This window comes from Leptonychotes weddellii, chromosome 4 (assembly GCF_054177405.1).
Source record: "Leptonychotes weddellii isolate Sample4059 chromosome 4, ASM5417740v2, whole genome shotgun sequence".
Taxonomy (NCBI): Eukaryota; Metazoa; Chordata; class Mammalia; order Carnivora; family Phocidae; genus Leptonychotes; species Leptonychotes weddellii.
The window spans coordinates 71,984,259-72,010,846 of record NC_138372.1 but is presented as its reverse complement, the minus strand read 5'-3'; the positions used below and the strand labels follow the sequence as shown (position 1 = coordinate 72,010,846).

Here is a 26,588-nt window from a genome sequence, read left to right as displayed (position 1 = left end):
ATGTGTAACCTAAATACAAAAGTAACTTTTTTTTTTTATTAACATAAAATGTATTATTTGTTTCAGGAGTACAGGTCTGTGATTCATCAGTCTTACACAATTCACAGTGCTCATCATAGCACATACCCTCCCCAATGTCCATCACCCAGCCACCGCATATCTCCCACCCTCCCCCACTCCAGCAACCCTCAGTTTGTTTCCTGAGATTAAGAGTCTCTGATGGTTAATACAAAAGTAACATTAAGGGGTGCCTGGGTGGCTCAGTCATTAAGCGTCTGCCTTCAGCTCAGGTCATGATCCCAGGGCCCTGGGATCGAGCCCTCCACTGGGCTCCCTGCTTGGCAGGAAGCCTGATTCTCCTCTCCCACTCCCCGCTTGTGTTCCCTCTCTCACTGTGTCTCTCTCTGTCAAATAAATAAATAAAATCTTAAAAAAAAAAAAGTAACATTAAGCTATTACTCGACTTTATCCTAATGTGAAAAACTGTGTGCTTAGAATGTGTCTTAAAATTGTTTATAGTAGGTATAACTGAAACATAAACTCACCTCAAATTATTTTACAAAATGAGAAAAATATTCATTGCTTATTAATACTGAATCTTCAGGCTCATATGTATTACAGAAACTTAAAGAAAAGATACAACTATGTTCATAAATAACAAATAAATGATTTAGACTCCATTTTATGCTAAATAAAAGCTGCTAAATACAATGCAACATAACAAAAATTGTGGAATGCAGAAAAAGCAGTGTTTGGAGGAAGATGTACAGCACTGAATGCATGTATTAGAAAAGAAGAAAGACCTGAAATCAATCACTTAAGCTACCACTTTGGGAAACTAGAAAAAGAAGAAGAAATTAAATCCAAAGTAAGCAGAAGAAAAGAAATAATAAAAATTAAAGCAGAAATCAGTAAAATTAAAATTAGGAAATCAACAGAGAAAATCAACAAAACCAAAAGCTGATTCTTGAAAAGATCAATAAAATCAGTATGCCTCTAGCCAGACTAAGAAAAAAAGAGAGAGGACACAAATTACTAATATCAGAAATGAAAGAGAAGACATTACTAAAACTCTCATAGACATTAAAAGGATAATAAGGGGGCGCCTGGGTGGCTCAGTTGGTTAAGCGACTGCCTTCGGCTCAGGTCATGATCCTGGAGTCCCGGGATCGAGTCCCATATCAGGCTCCTTGCTCAGCAGGGGGTCTGCTTCTCCCTCTGACCCTCCCCCCTCTCATGTGCTCTCTCTCTCTCAAATAAATAAAATCTTAAAAAAAAAAAAAAGGATAATAAGGAATACTATAACAACTCTCTGACCACAAATTTAATAAAACTAATGAAACAGACCAATTACTTAAAAGATAGAATCTACCAAAACTCACACAGGAACAGACAATCTAAATAAGCTTATATATATATTTAAGAAAGTAACGATTAATAACTTTCCCAAACAGAAAGCAGCAGGTCCAGATGGGCTCACTGGTGAATTCTACCAAAATCTAAGAAAGAAATTATACCAATTCTCTGCAATCCAATTCAGAAGACAGAAGCAGAGGAAATACTTCTAACTCATTCTATGAGGCCAGTATTACCCTAATACCAAAACCAGACAAAGACATTTCAACACACCTTCATGATAAAAACTCTCAGTAAACAAGGAATAGAAGGGAACTTCCTCAACTTAATAAAGAATATCTATAGAAAAACAACAGGCTAGCATCATACTTAATGGTGAGAAACTCAAAACGTTCCCACTAAGATCAGATACAACGCAAGGATATTCTCTCTTACTACTGCTTTTCAACACTGTTCTAGCAGTCCTAGCTAATGCAATAAGACAAGAAAAAGAAATAAAAGATACACATATTAGAAAGGAATACAAAACTATGTTTGTTTATAGATGACATAATCATCTAGGTAGAAAATCCAAAAGATTTGACAAAATAATTCCTAGAACTAATAAGTGATTATAGCAGGATTGAAGGATACAAGGAGTACACAAAATCAGTCACTTTCCTATATACCAGCGATAAACAAGAGGAATTTAAAATTTAAAACATAATATGATTTACACTAGCACTCCCCAAAACAAAATACTTAGGTATAAATCAAGCTAAATATATCAATATCTATAAAGAAACTACAAAACTCTAATGAAAGAAATCAAAGAATTAAATAGAGAGAGAGTCCTTATTCATGGATAGGAAGACTCAATATTTTCAAGATTCAAGATGTCAGTTCTTCCCAACTAAATCTAAACATTCGAGGCAATTCCAATCAGAATTCCAGCAAGTTAATTTGTGGATATTGACAAACTGATCCTAAAATTTACATGGAGAGGCAAAACACCCAGAATATCCAACACGATAACTGAAGAAGAACCAAGTTGGAAGAGTGACATTACCTGACTTCAAGACACTAAAAAGCTACAGTAAACAGATCTTGGTACTGGCAAAACACAGGTGAATAAATAATTGTACAGAATAGAATCCAGAAACTAAATATGTTAATTAACCTTTGACAAAGGAGCAAAGGCAATACAATGGAGAAAAAATAGTTTTTTCAACAAATGGTGCTGGAATAAGTGGACAACGACATGCAAAAAAATGAGTCTACACCACACCCTTCACAAAAATTAACTCAAAATGGATCACAGACCTAGATGTAACTTGCAAAACTATAAAACTTCTATAAGATAACATAGAGGAAAGCCTTGGATGACCTTGGGTGATGACTTTTTAGATGCAAAGCCAAAGGCATAATTCATGAAAGAAATAATTAATAAGCTGGATGTCATTAAAATTAAAAACTTCTGCTCTGTGAAAGCCAATGTCAAAAGATTGTGAATTAAAGCCACAAACTGGAATAAAATATCTGCAAAAGACACATTTGAAAAAGGACTTGTATCCAAAATATACAAAGAACTCTTAAAATTCAACGGTAAGAAAACAAACAACTCAATTAAAAAATGAGCCAAAGACTGTAACAGACACCTCACCAAAAAAGATATACAGATAGAAAATAAGCACAGGAAAATACCCTCCATATCATATGATGTCATCTGAGAAGTGCAAATTAACCAGGAGATACCACTACACACTAATGAGAATGGCCAAATCCAAAACAACACCAAATGCTAGCCAGGATGTGGAGCAACAGGAATTCACATTCATTGCTGGTAAGAATGCAAAACGGTACAAGGCACTTGAGAACACAGTTTGGAAGTGTCTTATAAAACTAAACATACTCTTACCATATGATCCAGCAATCATGCCCCTTGGTAATTACCAAAAGGAGTCAAAAACTTATGTCCACACAAAAACCTGCACACAGATGTTTATAGCAGCTTTATTCATTTAATTGTCAAAACTTGGAAACAACCAAGATGCCCTTCAGTAGGTGAATGGATAAGTAAACTGTAGTACATCTAGGCAATGGAATATTATTCAGTGCTAAAAGAAATGAGCTATCAAGTAACAAAAAGATGTGGAGAAAACTTAAACGAATATTATTAAGTGAAAGAAGCCAATATGAAAAGACTATGTACTATATGATTTCAACTATATGACATTCTGGAAAAGGCAAAATGATGGAGACAATAAAAAAGATCAGTGGTTGCTAGGGATGGGGGAAGAGGAAGAAGGATAAAGGTGGAGCAAAGAAAATTTTTAGGGCTTAAAAATACCCTGGACGATATCATAATGATGGATACATGTCATTAAACATTTGTCCAAACCCACAGAATGTATGCACCAAGAGTGAATTGTAATGTAAATTATGGAGTTTGGATGATTATAATGTGTAGGTTCCTCAACTATTATCAAACGTACCACCTGGGTGGGGAATGTTGATAATGGGGAAGGCTGTGCATTTATTTATTTATTTATTTATTTTTTGGAGTAAAACAAGATTTCATTGTTGACAAAGTTACTTTTGATTTGCAGATATTCTTTTGGTTTTTCCCTGCACTCCCCCATTCAATCTTGACTGCCACAATGAGACAGACAGAAAGCGTGAGGACACTTTTTTCTTGCGTCTCTCGTGGAAACCTTAGCAGCAGACAGGAACTGCTCCAAGGGCTGTGCATTTATGGTAGCAAGGTGTATATGGGAAATCTCTGTACCTTCTGCTCAATTTCACTGTGAACCTAAAACTGATCTAAGAAAGTCTTTAAAAAAGATGCCTTTTGAATAGATTTGTTCCTCCAACAAACACACTATTAAAGGAGTTACAATAACTTTCATTCTCAAAAACTGACTTTCTATAAAAATAGCAAGATGGGGGCACCAGGGTGGCTCAGTTGTTAAGCATCTGCCTTCAGCTCAGATCATGATCCCAGGGTCCTGGGATGGAGCCCCGCATAGGGCTCCCTGCTCAGCAGGAAGCCTGCTTCTCCCTCTCCCACTCCCCCTGCTAGTGTTCCCTCTCTCACTGTCTCTCTCTGTCAGATAAATAAATAAAAATCTTAAAAAAAAAAAAAAATAGCAAGATGAAGAAAGATGACATATTTCTAATTTTTTATATATTAATGTGCACAGAAAAACATATATGCTTTAAAAAGGTCCATTTTACCAAAAAGTGGTGATCTCTAAAACCCTGCATGATTGTACTGTAACAGAAAATTTCATTAAATATAATTAAGAAAACCAACTTGAGCTGCTCTTTGCTTTAGTTCCCAATTTCTCTCCTTAAGTGCCTGATCCATTTCAAGGAGTTCTTGCTTTTTATCTTCATTCTCCATCTTGCATTCTCTGCAATTTATCAAAGGAAAAAGATCAAAGCAAATAGTAGAAATATTATAGTTTTAAAAAATTAAGTCAATTGGGTTAGCGTCCTGTAAGCTAAAAGTGATAAAATATATGCCATTATTTCTGGCCTTTGAAAGGGCTCAAATTAAAGAAATACTGAATAAAGAAAATGACTGGTATCAATAGTTACTTTAATAAAGTATTCTCAAAAGGCAAAAGTTAACTCAAACACTACTACTGTAGACAATTTAAGCTAAATGTTAAAGTACTTCCAAGATATAAAACTGAATCAGTATAAGAATTTTTAAAATATGTCCATATTTTTCATTTACAGATCAGGGGAGCATTTGAAAGTCATTTCCATATACTAGCTGTGAGTTTATTAAATTTGAATGAGGCATTTATCTCATGGTTGGTATCTCTGATATCCACAGCTCAGTCAATGACCACTGTGTTTCTCATGGGAATTTTACTCAAATGACGCCTTACATATAGTGAAGTATTGAAGTCTAATATAGAAACATTTTTTTTTGTAAATTCTAGCTCTCCTAAAACCTTAACTTATTTATAATTTTATATTATAAAAATGCTTAATACTGACACAACTTTAAGACTTCTACTACTCAGATCAGAGAATGCAATCAAAGAATTTTAATTTGGAACTCTATGTTTTGATATGACAAAGGCTAAAAATGTTGTTGATCTCAAAAATCTTCATATAGTTTTCCAGACTTAAATATGAACAATATTGAACAAAGGTACTGATTTTAAAAAGCAGATTGTGAATTTCTTTAATGAACTATTTACTATTCTCTTAAAAGTCTCAACAGTTAGGGGTGCCTGGGTGGCTCAGTCAGTTGAGTGACCAACTCTTGATTTAGGCTCAGGTCATGATGTCCAGGGTCATGGGATCAAGCCCCTCATCAGGCTCTGCGCTCAGTGCAGAGTCTGCTTGTCCCTCTCCCTCTGCTTCTCCCCCCTGCTCACAGGCTCTCTCTAAAATAAATAAATAAATAAATAAATAAAATCTTTTTTAAAAAGTTTCAGCAGTTATAAAATACAAGGCTACATTAATAAGTTATTATGAAATGAATTCTAAAGATAATTGTATAAGTGAATAGCTGAGTTTCCAAAAATTCAGCTATCAGCTAGAATTTAAGATTTCATTTTTACTTCTTTCATCTACTCATTCACTTAACCATTTAGCAAATATTTATTGGATGCTTCCTATACATCAGGCCTCTATGTACTGTGAGTTTAATAGCCAACAAGATAGATGTCCTTCATCACATGGAGCATACATACTAATAGGTCCAGTAGAGAAGAGAGACTAAATAAACAAAAAAAATAAATAAATTGCTATGTTAGAGCATTAAAGACAGTGATGAGATAGTGCCTGGGTGGCTACTTGAGAGTAGGTGGTCAGAAAAGGGCCCTCTGAGGTAATATGAAGGGCAAGAAGTTGGCCATTCAACCATTATTTCAGGCCAAAGAAACAGCTACAGCAAAGTCAAAAGGTAGGAAAAATTTACTAAGTTTTAAGTACCAACAAAAAGGCCAGGAGAAAAGGGAACAATACGAAATGAGGCCAGAGAAACAGGTAGGAACCCTATCATCTAGGGCTTTGTATTCCATGATAAGGAGCTTGGCTTTTTTTTTTTTTTTAATCGTGGTAAAATACATATAACATTTACCATTTTAACCATTTACCATTTTAATCACTTTAAAGTGTACAGTTCAGTTACGTTAAGTAAATTCACAATGTTGTGTAACCATCACCACTATTTCCAGTACTTATTCATTACTCCAAATGAAAATTTCACACCCATCTGCAGTTATTTTCCATTGTCCCACCCCCTAGTTCCCAGCAACCATTAATCTGCTTTCTATCTCTATGTATTTGCTAATTCTGGATATTTCATATAAATGGAATTATATAAACATATCTGGTTTATTTCATTTAGCCTAATATTTTCAAGGTTCATCTATGTTGTAGCAGATATCAGTACTTTATTCCTTTTCATGGCTGAATAATATTCCCTATATGGATATATCACATTGTGTTTATCCATTCAACTACTGATGAATATTTGGGTTGTTTCCATTCAGTGGCTACTGTGAACAGAGTTGCTATGAACATTTATACATCATTTTTTTTTAACATGATGTTTTTAATTCTTTTGGGTAAATAACTAGGAGTAGAATTAATGAGTTACATGGTAATTCTATATTTGACTTATTAACTATGCCAAACTGTTTTCCACAGGCAATTTTATCATTTTAGTTTTCCAACATCAATGTAGGAGGGTTCCAATTTCTCTACACACTTGCTAACACTTGTTATTTTCAGTTTTGGGGTTTTTTGTTTATTTTTATCATGCTCATCTGAGAGGGTGTGAAGCAGTATCTCACTGCAGTTCTGATTTACATTTCCCAAGAAGCTTGGATTTTATTCTGAGTATTTTGGGAAGCCATTGGAAGGGTTAAGTAGGGACACAATATAATCTGATTTACGTGTTAAATAATAAACTTAAGTCCATTTCTGTTATGTTTTAAATCATAAACTTACTCCATAAACTGAAATGGACTCTGGGGAGGGTCTGGCATTTAAGCTGGGAGACCATTAGGGAAACCACAGCAACAGACCAGGTGAGAGATGATGATGGCTTATGCTAAGGTGGTAACAGAAAAGAGGCCAAGAAATCAATGGATTTCAGAATATGTTTTGGAAATAAAGTTGACATGAATTCCTAATAGGTTGGAAGAAAAAAGAGACAGGCAAAGAGATTAAGACTAATCTTTCAGATTTCTGGTTGTGCTCCAACTGCATGATTCTGAGATGGAGGAAGGGAAGGGTTATGAAGAAAAAAAAAAACAGTCGTGTTTTGGCCAAGTTTAAGATGCCATTACTAGAGGTCATTACTACAGATGTGGGTTTGGAAGTCTGACACACAGTATTTAAACTTATATGAAATTTACTAAGAATGAATTTGTGGGTAGAAAAGAGACGGGGTCCTGCACTGAGTCATGGGATACATCTAAGTTCCTGGGTCCTCTTGCTGCTCTCTGTCCTGTCATCCCACATTTCACATCCTGGTTTGTAATTCTGTTTTCCTTTCTGGAATCTATTTCCCACACCTTGGTTCTCGTCTGGCTCTCCACCCCCACTCACCATAGATGTGTGCTGGAACAGCATTTTATGCTATCATTGCTAATCTAAGAACCCAGATTTTAGAGTTGGATAAACTTGTGTTTAACTCCCTTCTCTGGACCTGATTATGTGACCTTGGGTATTTTACTTAATTTTCTCAAGCCTCAGTTTTCTCAAGTATAAAAAGGTGGTAATATGTATATGATAGGTTTATTGTAAAGAAATGAGTCAGATCATATAGGAAGCCCCTGGCATAATCCTGGCACAAAATAAGGTCTTAATACAAAGAAAACATTGTCATTATTAACATTATTTTGCTATTAACCACTGCTGTATGCTGTTCCAATCATTTTTTACCACTATGTAATATAGGAGAGGGTGAAAATATAATGTCCAAAGACCAAGGATAGAAATATTAGTCATGAGGAATGGCTGAATTAGTTAGATGGAGCATGGGACAGGCTGACTGGGATGAACAACAGTGAGCCAAAGACAGTTGAGAAATTTAGACATCTAGGATTAAACAGTAAACTTTACTGTATGACCCAAGAAGTCAGAGTAATAAAGTGAAATACCTGTAATTGTGATATCATTTCTTACTATTTAACGCACCTAAGTTCAGCTGTGAGATCCTTTATAGTAGTGTATTTTTCCTCTAATGATAATTGAGCCTTCTGTAGTACATCTCTCAATTCCTGAAGTTGTCTTAAAGTACTTTTTAACTCTCCATGCGCATTTTGGAGTTCAGACTCTAATGCTTCCCGTTTCTGCAAAGCTTCTGTTAGTTCAGTTTCAGTGTGGTGCTGTAATTTTTCTAATTCCTTCACTGTTAAAAGGAAAAAATAATTTTAGAACTACATAAAAACAATCTGTTATTAAAAATTTGTGAATAATTATAATTAAGAATATCCAATTTTATTCATCTACAAGAGGCAAAAACTGACCACTCATTGTCCCTTCCAGTTCTACTAACCCAAATTCTCACTTTATTATTCTACTTTTTAAATATAAATATACAGGCAGATAAGCTCAGCTAACATGTTGCTTACCAGAATTTGTCTTCTTATCTAGTTCTGTCTTTGTCTGTTCTAAGATCATGTCTAACTGAGAGAGATGCATTGCTTTATTTTCTCCATCTCTTTTTAGGTACATTATTTCTTTTTCCATTTTAGAGAGTTCTTCTCTGTACTGATCCATCTCAAGTTTTACTTGCCTAGTTAAAAACAAAAAATAAAACAATTAATAAACGATAATTTGGAAACCTAAAAGCCAACTGACTTGTCTCTGACTAAACAAAATCTGCAAGTTCTATAACGGCAAATATCAGCAAAACATCTAGTCAGAATACTAGGTCACACTTAGGTCATATTATTAAAAATGCTCCAACTAAAGGATTGTAATTCTGCACCAATTATGTACCACTAGGTACGACCGTGCTACCTGGTAATATTTAGCAAGGCTAGCCGTCTTTTCAATCTAACTACAGTTAGCTTTGTATACTGAGAACATCCATGGATAGGTATCTCATTCATCTGGAATTTCTGTTATCTGCAACACAGAAACTAAGGAAGCCAAGCAATCAAAATATTCACCATAATGACAATACTACTCATAGGAGAATCAAGTCAGTTATTTTTATTCAGACCTTTATTATTTATGTTATCCTTTTTAGCTTTACAAGGGACTAGAGATTTCCAGAACTAGTGCAACTTTCTTGCTTTACAGATGAGGTAACTGGAAGGTTAGTGACTCATCTGGGATAAGACAAATAGTTATTAACAGTGAGAGAATCAGGTTTACTAACTTTCAGTCAGTCCTGAGCTTATTCCAACATGGAAGATCCTCTACCTATAGACAAATCAACATAGTGAAAGAAAGTTTTAGGTCCATTTGTTGGTAACTCCAAAGTGATATTCACTAAGTAAACAAGTGCTAATATTAGCCTCAATAGAACTGATTCTCTTTGAATCAACATTTTTTGTTGATGTTGAAATAGGAAGAAAAAGAAAAAGTAACATATTCATTTTACCTGGCAGTACCAGTAAGCTCAATAACTTTTTGCCTTTTCAAATCGGCTTCATGTGTGGCTGCTTCACATTTCTCCTCCATTTTTCTCAACTTTTCAGCTGAATTTTCCCTTTGTTTTTGAAGCTCTTGTTCCAGTTTCGATACCTTGTAAAAATAAGTTTAAGTATTTTAAGTTCAGTCACATTTTTTGGAATGTGTCACATAACAGTCTTTGGAAGAAAAAAATATATATAAATATGTAGTCTAGCCTATCATTCAGTTTCAAGATGTATTATAAAACTCAAAGTACAGACCAGAAAGCAAATGTTTTGGAAATAAAAAAGCAAAACTTAACTTCGTGGAAGATATTTCATTCATATACCTATTTATAGAAGTAGCCACATCGTAACACTAAAATAGGATTTACAAGAATTGAACAAAATAATGGTTAATGTTTCCCCTTTCATTATCCCCACGTGAAATGTTTTCTTCGCCTGTCAAACTATGTTGCTTTCCTTCTTCACAAACTGGCTCATTCACTGAAGGATTTCTCAATTCCCAACTGCCCTCAAATGTTACCACTTGCATTTGCTCCTATTCATTATTTCCTCTGTTCTCCTACAGTGAGGGAGGTATTTTTCCTCCTATATAAGTCAAATTGCTTCACTGGTGTCCTGGGTTCATTTTCTCAGGAACCTATCCACTTTCTCAGGAACTCATACTATTGACTATCACTACTCTCTCCTTCTGGCTTCTTTATATTAGCATTTAAACATGTTCAAGACATTTCCATCATAAAAAACTACCCAAACCTCTACCTCCTCCAACTACCACCACCACCCTTTCTTTCCTCCTCTTCAAAGCCCAATTTCTCAGTTTTCTATGCTTGTTGTATCATCTTCTCACTTCTCATTCATTCCTCAACCCAAAGCAATTTAGCCATTTTCTATAGAAACTGAGCAATGTCACTAATGACCTCCATGTTGATAATTCTAGTGGACATTTCTCAACCCTCATTCTACTTGATATTGATCTCAGCAGCCCATGACACCAATGATCATTCTTAATTTCATGAAATACTTACTTTGGCTTCTATGTACCGTATCTCAGAGACATCTGCCCAAGTCAATCTTCTCACCTCTCATTCTGTATTTTCTCCCTAGTTAATCTCAGCCACTCCATGTTTTCAATGAACATTTACATGACTGTGCTCTTCAAGTTAATCTCTGGCTAATGACTTTAATATCCTCTCTGCTCTTCTAAAACCTCTCACTAGAGAACTGAATACAGATTATAAGTTATTAATATCCACACCTCTAACTCAAGTTCCAAGAATAAAATTAAAATAGTACCCAGTGTAAAAACTAAAGGGAATCACTAAAACCCATCCACTCTGTGTTTTATTAAATAGCACACTCATAAGCAGAAAGAATCTAAAGATGAGTAATAATCTGAAAGAATCTAACATGGAATCTATGCATAGAGGAATATGAATGAAAGGCACAAAGAGAATACTGTATACAATGGAAAACTTACTCCAAACACTACAGAAATTTTTAGATATAAACTTCTTTAGACCCTCGAAGAAGTTAAAGAACATACAAAAATCTCTTAAAACAAAGATCAAGAAGAAAAAGAATTTACCAAATGAAAAATATAAATGAACTGGTAGATTTAAGGGGGGAAAAAAAGAGAGAGAACCATAAAATCATTATGGAAATGAAAATGACTTCAGAAAGAACAAGAATTTTCATCAATTCTACAAGCCAGAGACAACAACAAGGGACTTAGGAAGTGGGAATCAAACACAGATAAGATGAAGAAATGCTTCCAGATGAAGCTGAACAACAAGCATAGCAAGCAAGAGGTCTAGACTTTAACAAAAGGGATGGAGAGCCACAGAACAGCTGTCTCTAAAAAAAAAGAAAATAGAGAATACCTGCCTGATATGTTTGAATGTATTGAGGGATTCTTTAGTTGCACTGGAGGCTGAGGATGAATTCAGAATATGTAGATAAAAAGCCATCCAAATGACAAAAGGTGAGGTGTTGTGAGATTACAGGGAACTATCATTTCCTAATTTATACATTTTTGTAAAGTTTGAAAAAGAAAAACAACTCAAAAAAAGGAATTATCTGTCTGAAGATTTCAGATGAACTGGTAATGAATGAAAGAGGAAAGATTCGATTCTAGTATAAAATTCCTAGGATTCTTTCACTGGAGTAATAACATTTTTAGAAGTAAGTAGTTTCCTTTGGGATTTTTCTTGTAGTGCACTGCTTTAGCATATCCTTAGGGATTATCACGCATCCTGATCCAAAAACATGATGGAATGAAAAAGTCTAAATTATAACTAAGTTCTATGGATGACAAAAATGTGCCCATGGTATTAGAGATGCAGGATAGAACACACACAAATAGAACTTCACCCATTTTTCAATGTTAACACAGAATATTTCTTATAATATGAAATCTGTGAGGTAAATAGCAATATAACAAAATACTTATTATCGATTTTTAAAATTTCTATTTCATACAAGTGAAACTATGTTGACCAGTAAGATATACCTGTTTTTCAAGTTTAGTTTGAATGTCTTCTAGCTCTCCGTTCCTAATTGTCTCTTGTTGTAACATTTGCTGCTGTTGTTGAAGAGTATGCTGTAGAATAAGATTCTGCTCAGCAGTCTCTTGAAGACTATGATTTTTTATCTTTAGTTCTTTCTGTAAACAGTATACCTAACAAATACATACATTTCTCATTAAAATGACATTTCAAATAAAAAGTCATAAAATGTCAATGCTGTCTTCCTTATTATCTTCATTTGTCATGTGGGATAATTGTATTTATGGCTATTGTTTGTTATATGGAAGGGCAGGTTCACTTTTATGATGGAAGGGTGTGTTAGAAGGGCCTGCTTATAAGGCTGACTCTCGGGGCGCCTGGGTGGCTCAGTCATTAAGCATCTGTCTTTGGCTCAGGTCATGATCTCAGGGTCCTGGGATTGACCCCACATCAGGCTCCTTGCTTGGCGGGGAGCCTGCTTCTCCCTCTCCCACTCCCTCTGCTTGTGTTCCCTCTTTCGCTGTGTCTCTCTCTGTCAAATAAATAAATAAAATCTTTAAAAAAAAAAAAAGGAAAAAAATTCCCTTTGTCCTAGTAATCCAAATCCAATAAATCTGCCCAAAGAAATTATTTTAAAATCATATTAATAATGCAGCATAATTTACTATTTATTTATAATATTCTTTATGTGCTCCCAAAAGGGGAAAGTTTAATAAATGATGATATATCAATCTTGATTTAAAATGATGCAACCATTTAAAATCATAATTTAAAAGACAGTAGGAAATACAATATTTTACAAAATGAAATTAAGTGGAAAAAGCCCCCCAGAATTACATTTCATTAACATAATTATGAAAAACATTCAGACAGGGCGCCTGGGTGGCTCAGCTGGTTGGGCGACTGCCTTCGGCTCAGGTCATGATCCTGAAGTCCCGGGATCGAGTCCCACATCGGGCTCCCTGCTTGGCGGGGGGTCTGCTTCTCCCTCTGACCCTCTTCCCTCTCGTGCTCTCTGTCTCTCATTCTCTCAAATAAATAAATAAAATCTTAAAAAAAAAATTATAAAAAAAAAAACATTCAGACAAATAGAAAACTGAAAACTTATGTATTAGAAAGTGGATTGCAGGTAAATCCTTTAAAAATATCTTATTGTTGCTTACATAATAACTATTTTTAACATGAAGGAAAAAGTCATTCCTTTAAAGCAAAAAAAAAAAAAATCTTTCCAATAAGTATTCCAGAAGAAAGGAATTTTAAACTGCTAAGAAATAGTGGAAGAGAACCCTGATTTGGTCCCTTTTTCTAATTATCCAGCAGTTGAACAGTCAGCAGCATCATGAAGGGCTCAGGGCCCATATATTCTTTGGTCATGAGGAGAAGCTCTTAAGTTTCACCTTTCTTCATTATATGATGACACTGTAAATTTGGAGAACCTTAGGCAACTAACCAATTTCTTATTCTATTATTATAGTCCTTTTTTTATGCTAATCTACTTAATTTTGTCTACATGAAAATAATTTATTTAGTGCAAACATGTATCAGTATCACCTGTTTTTTTGTTTTACTTGCTAGCCCCCAAGAAAACTGCAGATCACACTTAGTGCAGTAGTTTATTTTATATAGAACTGACCTGCTGCAAGATAAGTTTAAATACTATTTTTTCTTTATTGGAACATCCTGTCTTATACTTACTTTCCTAGTCAGAGAAAAAAAATGGACAAAATATTAAGATAAGGTAAAACAGAAGAAAAAAAGATAAGCCTTAGCCAAAACGCCAAGAAACCATACCACATAATAACAATAAAAAATTTATTTCAGCAACCTGGTCACTGGCAAAATAATTACAATTAAAAATATTGAGTATCAACCTGCATCTATTCAATTTAAAGTGGCATTTTATTGCATTGCCCTTTAACTTCCACTTGACTTTAAAATATAAGAAATAGTTTTTACATTATATTCTCTGCTAAGTTATTATATTCAGAGAAGAGATTTCCTAAAGGATTTATCACTTTATAATTAGGGTCAAGAAGAAAGTAGAATTTACACTATAAAATCTACTTGACAGGGGCGCCTGGGTGGCTCAGTCGGTTGAGCGGCTGCCTTCGGCTCGGGTCGTGATCCCAGAGTTCTGGGATCGAGCCCCACATCGGGCTCCCTGCTCAGTGGAGAGCCTGCTTCTCCCTCTCCCTCTGCCTGCCTCTCTGCCTACTTGTGCTTTCTCTCTCTGTCAAATAAATAAATAAAATCTTAAAAAAAAAACAAAACACAACTTTAAAAAAAAAAATCTACTTGACAATTAACTTTATCTAGATTAATCTATATCTGAAGGAAAAATACTCTCTCACCATTATTACAAAAAATAAAATATAACCCAGGGGTGCCTGGGTAGCTGAGTCAGTTGAGAGTCTGATTCCTGGTTTTGGCTTAGGTCATGATCTCGGGGTTCTGAGATCAAGCCCTGAGTTAGGCTCTGTGCTCAGTGAGGAGTCTGCTTGAGATTCTCTGCCTCTCCCTCTCCATCTGCCCCTCCCCTTGCTCACATGCTTTCTCTCTCTCTCTCTCATAAAAAATAAAATCTTTAAAAATAAATTAATTAAATAAAATATAACCCAGAAAAGTTACTGATATGATGATGCCAACTTCTCAAAATTTAAGTCTATCAATTTGAATAAAAATATCAATTAAATGATTGATTTTATGCAAAAAATGTTTAGGCTTATTCACATCTATTTTGTGTTTATTTTCTCCTATCATGTTAACAACATAATTTTGCATCATACTTTATCACTTTTTAAAGCACGTTAATATGGAATTAAAATATTTTCAAAATGATTCAGAACTCCAAAGTTACTATTATTTTAATCATAAATGTACTTATTCAACATGTAGAAAATAATATTTGCCTGAGGCAGAATTTCAGAGGAATATTTATTAGCTTTTTGTGGTGGATAATTAACATTTAGTTTTTACAACTGGATAACTTCCTACCAGTATGCTCTAGAGTCACTTAATTATTCAGCTAGTATGTGATTTGGGAATATCTACTGATTTAAAAGATTAAAACATCTTTATAACATCACCTATTACTGTGCTCGCTTCGGCAGCACATATACTAAAAAAACATCACCTATTACTAAAAGAATGGATGCACTATGAATCAAATCCAATTTTCTTTTTTTCTTTTTAAGGTTTTATTTATTTATCTGACAGAGAGAGAGAGAGCACAAGCAGGCAGAGCGGCAGGCAGAGGGAGAGGGAGAAGCAGGCTTCCCGCTGAGCAGGGAGCCAGACACAGGGCTCAATCCCAGGACCCTGAGATCATGACCTGAGCCGAAGGCAGATGCTTAACGACTGAGCCACCCAGGTGGCCTCAAATCCAATTTTCTAAACCCTAGCTATATATGATGGAAACCTCACAAGTCTGATATAAGATAATACAGTTGACTCTTGAACAATAAGGGTTTGAACTGCATAGGTCCACTCGTGCAGATTTTTTACAGTACAGTACTGTAAATGTATTTTCTCTCCCTTATGATTTTCTTAATCACATTTTCTTTTCTCTAGCTCACTTTATTGTAAGAAAACAGTATATAATACATATAACATAGAAAATATGTGTTAATCATCTATGTTATGGTAAGGCGTCTAGTCAACAGTAGGCTATTCATAGTTAAGTTTTTGGGAAATCAAAGGTTATATGGGGATTTTCAACTACATGGCGGGGAGGGGGTCGGCACCCCTAACCACTGCATTGTTCAAGGATCAACCTTAATTATATTAACCAGCATTGATACTAAAATTTGCTCTAAAGACAAATAATTCAAAAGTAAATAAATGTATGGGGTGGTACTTAAGAAAACAAAGTAAACAGTAATTGAATTTTTCTCCATTTCTTATTGATATATGTGAAAGAGTGAAAGATAACCTGTTAAGTAAGCCAAATACATGTGCACTGAGATAATAATTCAGCAGCGAAAAATGCAAATCTTTCTAATTTACTTACTTATTCCCTAGTACAGTTGTACATACTTGACTACTACTTCTATTTTCTAATTCAGTTTGGAGCCTAGGTTTTTATTTCCAGTCGTTTTGGAAATAATTCTAAGTTCATTTTAGGTAAATGCCTACTATCCACCCTAGTCTCTGATGTGGTTTCTGAGAGCACAAAGTGTAAAGCTCAACAAACTCTCTTGTTATGAACACTGCTTGTCTCCAGATTCCATCTCTGCCAAGTCCATCTACACTGAAGGATAGTGAGGGCTATCAAAGAAATGTTTAAGTAATGTTTGAAGAAGTTCATAGTAAAATAAAAATAACATTTCTATTTTAAAAAGTCAAAGTATCCATAGTTGAAGTAATTTAAATTCCATATACTGCAGTAGAGAAATATATGCCTGTCTGTCAAAGATGCTATAAAAGCCTTCATGAAGACACATGGAAGGAAGAAGACAGGACCAATAAAATGTGAAGAGTTCCTTTTCTCAATCTCTAAACTTACATAATTATGTGATACACCTAAGTCTGAAGTGCTAGTCAACTATATATTTGCTTTTAGATCTATGCCTGCCTTCCCCCTGCTCTGCTCCAGGTATTGCAAGAAATTCCCTTTTGGATAACAGAAAGATTTAGCCAGTGGGAGGGACCTGGAGCAGTTCTCCTCCTCTACGGCCTCAGTTTCAATTAGACAGATTCCTTTGTGGACCTCACTCCACTAGGCAGCCCTGCTTCTGGACTATAATCATCGCATCTCTTCCTGATATTCCTCTATCCCTGATGATGGTAGTAGGTCCTTGCTTATGATAATCTGAGTCACCTTACCATGCTTTGTTTGCTTCTCCCCTCTTCCATCACCTGTGTATCTAATTCTCTGCATAAAATTCTCTCCATTTTAAAGATATAGAAAGGATTCTATTTTTTGGTTGGGACTTTCTGATGCATTCAAGTCAACTTTGATGAACGTTTTTGGGGGACTATTTCTAAACATGAATTTAAGGTTTAAAGCTTATATTTAATTTTTAAAATAGAATTTATTTTAAATTTGTATTATAAATTCTAACAAAGAAATAAAGGAACTCTTCACTAAGGTTATACCTTTGAGCAAAGTGAATACCTATTATGTTGAAAGCAAAGTGGTAGACACTGAGATATAGAATAAGATATGAATAAGATAACTTGAGTCATCCATCCAGTATCTCAGAAACTCATCTCAATAGAGAAAGTTGAATTTCCAAACCTAATTCTCAATCCTTCAGACAACTAGAAGGAGCAAAAATAAAATGAAAAAATTTGAAGATGGGGCGGCTGGGTGGCTCAGTTGTTAAGCGTCTGCCTTCGGCTCAGGTCATGATCCCAGGGTCCTGGGATTGAGCCCTGCATCGGGCTCCCTGCTCCGTGGGGAGCCTGCTTCTCCCTCTCCCACTCCCCCTGCTTGTGTTCCCTCACTAGCTGTGTTTCTGTCAAATAAATAAATAAAACCTTAAAAAAAAAAAAGAAAAAGAAAAAATTTGAAGAATTTTACGCCTCTAAATCTAAAACAATATTCTAAGTCTTAATCATTTTATATTAGAATTACTTTCTGTGATATTAACAATAATCTTCCGATTCCTTAGAAATAGATAAAAGAATCAGAATTTTAAGGTGTCATATTTTGTACTGCACAGAATTAGTTTGTTATAAACAAAGAATATAAAACTGGAATTCACATTTTAATGGAAAGTTTTTTTTAAAAGATTTTATTTATTTGAGAAAGAGAGAGTGCGCACAAGTGGGGGAGGAGGGGCAGAGGGAGAAGCAGGCTCCCCACTTAGCAGGGAGCCTGATGGGGGGCTTGATCCCAGGACCCTGGGATCATGACCTGAGCCCAAGGCAGAAGCTTTAAACGACTGAGCCACCCAGGCACCCCTTAATGGAAAGTTTATCAGCTACATAAAGATGTACTTTTAAAGAATCTTAAAAATAATATCTCAAAAAGAAATCATGTGAAAACTGTTTTTTAATAAAAATGCTAATTTACCTCTTCAGATTTCTTCTTTATCTGTTTTTCAAACTTTTCCTTATTTCCTTCTAATTGATTCAAGTGCAAGGCAAGTTCTTCCTTACAAATTTCCAGTGCTGAATCTAGTTGTCTGACCTAAGCAGGAGAAAAGCAAAAAAAGAAAAATCAACTAATATTAATGAGTGCTTATTATATGTTCAATATTTTACAGGTTTATCTCCTAATGTTACCTAACTGCTTAAAACTGAATACACAGCCCAACTTAGGACACAAAATGCTATTACAGAAAAAATTTATTTAGAAAACTGATTTTTTATTGCAAATTAGGAAATCAGAGGCTGGCGTCCTGAAGAATAAACCGAACATGAACAAGTGAAGAAGGGCATTCCAGGAAGAGGGAGTATGTCCAGAGACAAGACAATGTGAAAAGGAATGGTAGGAAGTTGGCAGAGTATTAATTTATAGGAGATGGGTATTTGGGAGATTAGACTGGAAAGACAGACTGGGGCCAACCGTCAAGAACCCGTAGACCAAACACCCTAAGACATTTACCTAAAATAGTAAGCAACATTTAAGCCTATTTCTTAAGTTCCCTTGATCAAGAAAAATAGTAAAGTGAGTACACACTAGTGTACTGTGCTAATAATGCTATGGTGTGAATATTCTGAATGTGCTCAAGTCACAAAGAAAATGAAAATATTTTTGTTAGCTAGAAAAAAAACTTAACGGGCTGCATTTGCTTTGAATCCGGGAAAACATTTTCAGAAAGGCAGCACTGTAACTTGGTCCAAGTGTTCACAGAGCTGCAAATGCTTTACACCACCTTAATATTAAACAGCAAATGAGCAAAGAGCAACACAAATTCAGTAAATTTTTTCACAAAAATTAGTTCAAGGGCCACAATTTGCACACATGCTCCATATCCCATCTGTCAAAAAGATGCTTGTCTTGCTTCTTTCTTAGTGTAATTTTGAGCTTCTCAGGAGTGTTTTTTTTCCCTCTCTTAATCAAGTAGCATTCTCGTAAGTCATCTTGAAGGTGTAAAAGAAATCTCAAGATAAGAAAAAGAGAAAAATGCTCCCTGTTGCAGATACTGTTTATTCTATATCATGAAATTATCTTTGCAACTCATATTTCTAAATAGAGAATCCTGAAATACAGTTTTCAAAGACTGTCCTTATGGCCTGTGAATATAACCATTAACAGCTAAAAAGCTGGTAATTTTGAATTATGCTTGTTAATAAATTAACATTAAATTAACACAAATTAACATTTGTTTTATGAAAGGCATAAATACTTATGAGTTTTCTTTCTTTCTTTTTTTCCTGAGGGTTTTATTTTTTTAGTTTTCTTTCTTAACCATGAGAATGAGCACTGCTACTTGTATCATCTCCCACACACAGAGAAAAAATGAAATCTGTGACTGTCAGAATATCGCACCTGATAATTAATAATGTAAAAACGAATTCAGGCAAGCTTTATCATGAGATGTTAAAACCATCGGTTATAGGTGGTTGAGGAGCAGTACATTCACATGGCCTGAAAGAATCACCGCACGTTTTATTAATTATAAAGGAAAAAAATGTGCCCTTCACATGGGGAGACCTGGCAGTAATCGGCTTACATAAGGTGCCCAATATTGGCAGTGACAGTAACGGGATAGTCTGACATGTGCTTCCTGATGGGAAGCAGAAGAACACAGTATAACTCATGTGGTGTTCTAGCTGACCTAGACTTTCAGAAGATTCACTATCAGAAGAACAGAAGGAAAGAGTGAGTTTAGGGAAACCGAAAGTGCCAAATGCAACATGTACTTATAAATGAATCCTAGATTGTAAAAAGAACAAGAACAAGCTGAAGTAGTGTTTCTGAAGGTTTTAATGGGCATACAAATCAGCTGGGCACCCTATTAAAATACAGATTCTGATTCAGTAGAAGGGCAAAAAGGTAAGACAGGAGACATGGGCTCAAAATTTAAGGAGGCACTCACTCGCAGGGTCATGCCAAGTGCCAACACTATACTTATACGACCCCAAGAGTAAGCATCTCCCTAAATTTTGCACCAGAAGCAATTCACTTCCTTCGCCTTAATTCCAATTCTGTTCAGTAGGTCCGGGGTATAGCCGAAATTCTCCAAGTCAAACACGTTTCTAGGTGATGTTGATGTTGCTAGTCCACAGACAATGCTTTGAGTAGCAAGGCTATATAGAACGATTTTAAATAATTGGAAAAATTTTAGTATGGACTGTGTGTTGAATGATGTCACTGAATTAACTTTTACTTTCTCTGGTGTGTAGAGTGGTGAGGTCATGTAGGAGAAAGTTTCTGTTCACAGGAGATGCAAGTTTAAATATTAAAGGTGTAAAGTGTTACGACATCTGCAACCTTCTCTCAGGTGGTCTGGCAAAAAGGAAATGTGTACGTTATGAGATTGGGTGGGTGCGTGCACAAGTGGGTATGTATGTGTAGGGAGAGATGAAATGAATGTAGCTAAACAGACAGTAAATCGAGGGAGAGGGTTCACAAATGTTCTCTGTACTATTCTTTCCATTTTTTTGCAGGTTTGGAATTTTTCAAAATAAAATTTAAAGATTTTTTTTTTTTTTTTAATAGAGACACAGCGAGAGAGGGACCACAAGCAGGGGGAGTGGGAGAGGGAGAAGCAGGCTTCCCGCGGAGCAGGGAGCCCCATGTGGGGCTCGATCCCAGGACCCTGGGATCATGACCTGAGCTGAAGGCAGACGCTTAACGACTGAGCCACCCAGGTGCCCCTCAAAATAAAATTTAATTAAAATTAATAAATCAATTTAAAAAATAATAAAACCCCAAACATTTACTACTCTGTTGGATTCATTATTTGAACAGGAGTTTGAGAGTCTAAATCTCATATGGATAAGCATCATTCACCTCATACAAACCACCTATAAATACACACGTATATATATGGACATAAATGAATGAAATGAAAACAAAGACACTGCTTTGTTGAACCAAAGAACTTCCTCAGGAGTACAGTCTGGGGGTAACCAAGTATGGGCTCTACTCTACCTATTTTCAACAAAAGCAGCTAAGTTCTTTTTTGTTGTTGCTTTTTTCTACTTATGACTTTCTTTGGGAAAAGAAAAAAATCCAGAGTGGAATATAAAAGCAAAACAAAAGAAAGTAAGTAAACAAAATCTCTAAATCTAACAGGCACCTTCTCAATATTCTATTTAACAACACGTAATATAATTGCTTTAATTTATTGGTTTCTTATTCCTGTTCAGAATTTCCCATCAATCTTCTAGTTCTCATTAATCATACTTTCATAAATGGTATCTTTAAATTGATTCTTATAACTCTCCTGCAGATAGAAAATTCAGAATTTTTGTGATTTCATTCTTAATTATATTTGTATCTCCTTTGTTAATGGTTGAATTGACTGCATTTTCCAAGACTTTACCAATTGTAAGAATATATTCTTTGACTGGTTACTTTAAAAAAATTCATTATTTTTTATGTAAAGAACAAATAGAGGTACCTACGTAGAGAGACATAGCCAAAGTCAAGAGGGGAAGGTGGTAATGACATATCAGGAAGAAACTAGGTTTCAAACTTCAATTTTGTTGCTACAAATATCCTGTATGTTAGGTTTGGTATAGCTTGAGTCACAGGAATGTTGTTTCTATATTTCTTCCTCATTTTGGTGTTTGCCCCAATAACATCAAACCTAAAGCCATTAAGGGAATAAAACCCAGTAACATAATTTCTTCTCTTACTGATTTTAATATCTGGTTATTAACATATGGAAATAAACTACTAGATGTGTTAGGCAGTTTAATAAAAAACAGGAGGTAAGTGGCAATATAGATTTTATTTAATGAAATTATTTCATGCCTACAACTTTTATAATGATTTTTTCATGTTAATGATCTTAGAGGTTATTGTTACATGAGGAAATGAATTGACATGGCATTAAACGTTAAAAGTTTTGGGGAATACTATATGAAAGTTATGGATAAACATAATTGTGTTTACATGGGCATACTTGGTAATAAAATGGATTAAAAACAGAGTACTAGGCAAAAATAACACTGAATTAACATATTCCTTATATTCAAGCCATATATGACAGAATAAACATGCTGTTACCTATTTTTAACACTAAAAATGCAAAGGAGAAATATCGAATATACAGTAAGTACTTATGAAACTTTGAGTAACTGAGTATGTGCCAAGCATTATATATAGGTACCTAATTTCATCTCCTCCTCATACTGACCCTCCTCCAGAGTATTGTTATCTGTATTTTACTGATGAAAAAGTTAAAGTTCAGAGACTTAAAATAACCTAGCCAGGGTTAAAGCTAACTAGTAAGCACTCTGAAATCAGAACTGAACCTCAAGTCAACTTAGCTCCAAAATCCATTCTTTTAACCATGAAGACAGAGTAGCCATAAAACAAAAGTATTTTTGTATTTTATCTGAAAATTCTGATTTTCTCCCCTAATTAATCTTATAGCAGAACTGGTAAAAAGAAGTAAAATTCGACTGCTTGTAGATTCATCTCCTTTCACTTCCTCTGTTAATTCTTTACTGGTAATGTTAATAAGTAGCTACAATTAAAAAAACATTTTTTGTTAAAAAAGAAGCCTTTCTTTTTTTTTTTTTTTAAAAGATTTTATTTATTCATTTATTTGAGAGAGTGAGAGAGAGAGAGCACATGAAAGGGGGGAAGGTCACAGGGAGAAGCAGACTCCCCACCGAGCAGGGAGCCCGATGCGGGACTCGATCCTGGGACTCCAGGATCATGACCTGAGCCGAAGGCATTCGCTTAACCAACTGAGCCACCCAGGCGCCCAAAAAAGAAGCCTTTCTTAAGGCAAAAAAAAAAAAGGTTAGACAATCCACAAACCAGATTATCAACAATCAAATAATTAAGATTATAATTCACAATGAAAAAATACTTACAGAAACTAAGTTCACTGACTCAGGTAAAATCTTCACCTGTGAGTTTTTATCTAAATAATTTTTATAATTTTTAGAGAAAAGTATAAAAGCTACAGAATGTCTCTATTAAAAAAAAAAGTTTTAAAAAATTAGCATACTAGCCTTGATTGTTTCTTCAGATACTTGGTTCTGTAATGTTCTCAAAGCTTCATCTTTCTTCATGTTTTCCTTTTCCATCTCCTGAAAACACACAGATTGGTAGCAAAAATATGAGTACATGTATAAATATTTTAATTTTAGCATTACTAATAGGCTGTTAAGCAACTGATTTAATTAGAATTAAAGGTAGGTTATAGAAACGTTAAGTATTAGTCAGCTGTTAAACAGCACTTTCAGGGGCGCCTGGGTGGCTCAGTCAGTTAAATGTCTGCCTTTGGCTCAGGTCATGATCCTGGGGTCCTGGGATCGAGCCCCGCATCGGGCTCCCTGCTCAGCGGGAGTCTGCTTCTCCCACTCCCTCCCCGCTTGTGCTCTCTGTTGCTATCTCTGTCTCTCTCAAATGAGTAAGTAAAATCTTTTTTAAAAATGAATAAATAGATAAAATAAACACTTTCACAAAGATGATTTTACCCCTTTGCTTTCCGTCAGGAGTCTGTCTAGTGATTCAAGATGATGTTGTTTACATATTATATCTTGCTGCAAAATGGACATAGTCTTTTCTTGTTCTTTAAACTGTTGGTCTTTTTTCTCTAGTTGAGATTCAAGCTAAACATAAAAACATGATTTATTAACTTGCATATAATTTTTTAAAAATCATGAAACATGTTAAATATACAGAAAAGAATATAATACTCCTGTGTTAAATTACTATTGAAATTACATAGATTTTTCATTTTGCCAAATTTCCTTCAGTTTCTCTCTCTTGAGAGAAGAAATGAAATCACATGGCCAGGTCTTACCTCTCACCAATACAGTTGATTTCCTCCCTCATCAATACAGCTGACCCTTGACCAACACAGGTTTGAATTGCACAGGTCCACTTATATGAGGATTTTTTACAGTATGGTACTGTAAATGTATTTTTTCTCTTCGTTATGATTTTCTTAATCACATTTTCTTTTCTCGGGATTTATTGTAAGAATACACTATATGATACATGTAACATACAAAATATGTATTAGCTGACTGTTTTGTTATCAGCAAGGCTTCTGGTCATGAGTAGGCTGTTCAGTTTTGGGGGAGTCAAAAGTTAGATGAGAATTTTCAACTGTGCAGGGGGACTGTGCCCCTAACCCCTAAGTTGTTCAAAGGTCAAATGTACTATGCTGAAATTGGTCTGCATCATTCTCTGGTATGTTTCTCACACGTTTTTTGTGTTTACTACATATGTAGATCTATGAATAATATGTAATGTATTTTTGTTTTGAAATTTTACACAGACAATATCAAAACATCTGCAAGTTGTAGCGACTTGGTTTTTTTACTCAATATTGTTTTAGATATTTATCCCTGGATATTTATCCATGTAACCATATGTAGATCTAATTCATTGCTTTTTCTAACAGTACAGTATTCCATTGTAACAACAAATTACAGTTGTCTTCTCTTCTACTCAAGAACAGTTTAATATTCTATTTTTCACCATCACAACAATGTTACAATACATCCTGTGTGCACTTCTCTTTGTGTTAGAGTTTCTTTAGAATAGATCACCTAGAAGTGGACTTTCTGTTTGTAGGATATGCACATTTCCAATTTCATTAGGTATTTCTCTTCAAAGTGCATCAAAATTTATGCTTATATTAGAAATGTATAAGATTCTCATTCCCACAACTTCAACAATAATTGGTGTTATCAAAATTTCAAAATATCTTTGTGAAGACAAAATAGGAAATTACTGATACGTGTATATGCATATATGTGCATATTACATACAAATGTGCAAAATTATATGATATATATATAACACACATACATATATAATAAAAATATGACAGAACAAGGTTAACTAGAAAATATTAAAACTAAGTAACCCTGAAAACACTCAAATGAAAATAATCAAATAACAAATTAGAGGAACAGAACAAATAAAGATGGAAGAAAAGTGAACAGAGCCTAAAAGACCTGTTGGACACCATCCAGCAGACCAAAACGCAGATCATGGGAGGAGAGGAGAGGGAAAAAGGGACACTGAGAATATCTGAAGAAATAATGATTGAAAATGTCTAAATTTGGGGCACCTGGCTGGCTCAGTTGGAAAAGCATGCAACTCCTGATCTCAGGGTCATGAGTTTGAGTCCCAAGAAAATGTCTAAATTTAATGAAAGACATGGAAATAAACATCCAAGAATCTCAACTCCAAGAAAGATGAACTCAAAAAAGAATCACACAAAGACACAGATATAATCAAAACTTTCAAAAGACAGAGAAATCAGCAAGAGATAAATGAGTAATCACATACAAGGATCCACAATAATATTACAAGCAGATTCTCATCAGATACTTTGGAAGCCAAAAGACAAATGTGTTGATTTACTGAAAAGAAAAAAATGTCCACCAAGAATCCTACTATCTGGCAAAACTGTCCTTCTGAAGTGAGGCAGAAATTAAGACATTCCCAGATAAATAAATGCTGAGGGGGTTGTGATCACCAGATATGCCCCACCAGAAACGCTCAAGGGAGTTCTACAAAGCGAAATGAAAGGACACTAGACAATAATTCAAAGCCATATGGAGTATTAAAACTCTCAAAGATAACAGCAAGGATAATTATAAAAGCTAGTATTATTCTAACAATGGTTTATAATTACTTTTTGTTTTCTATAGGATTTAATATATTTAATGAAGAAAAAACCAGTTAGTGTAATTTATTAGTATAAATTTGGTTTGTAATTCCAAGTCTTCTTTTCTAAATAGTTGGAGAGACTAATACATTTGAACGAATTATTAGCTTATGTTTTAGGGCACACAAGGTATAAAGAAATAATTTTGTGGGCGCCTGGGTGGCTCAGTTGGTTGGGCGACTGCCTTCGGCTCAGGTCATGATCCTGGAGTCCCGGGATCGAGTCCCGCATCGGGCTCCCTGCTCGGCAGGGAGTCTGCTTCTCCCTCTGACCCTCCTCCCTCTCATGCTCTCTGTCTCTCATTCTCTCTGTCTCAAATAAATAAATAAAATCTTTAAAAAAAAAAA

The 26,588-nt window shown here is 34.8% G+C and overlaps 1 protein-coding gene across 1 annotated transcript in view; it reads right to left on the bottom strand.

The window, feature by feature from the left end:
• Positions 1–26,588, bottom strand: part of CCDC18 (coiled-coil domain containing 18) — a 104,332-nt gene that overhangs the window by 33,002 nt on the left and 44,742 nt on the right. Inside the window, 10 exon segments of the mRNA XM_081818823.1 lie at positions 2,622–2,639; positions 4,124–4,139; positions 4,596–4,751; positions 8,512–8,725; positions 8,949–9,112; positions 9,929–10,071; positions 12,475–12,642; positions 18,489–18,605; positions 23,561–23,638; positions 24,029–24,163. Coding sequence (XP_081674949.1) covers positions 2,622–2,639; positions 4,124–4,139; positions 4,596–4,751; positions 8,512–8,725; positions 8,949–9,112; positions 9,929–10,071; positions 12,475–12,642; positions 18,489–18,605; positions 23,561–23,638; positions 24,029–24,163 — 1,209 coding nt within the window.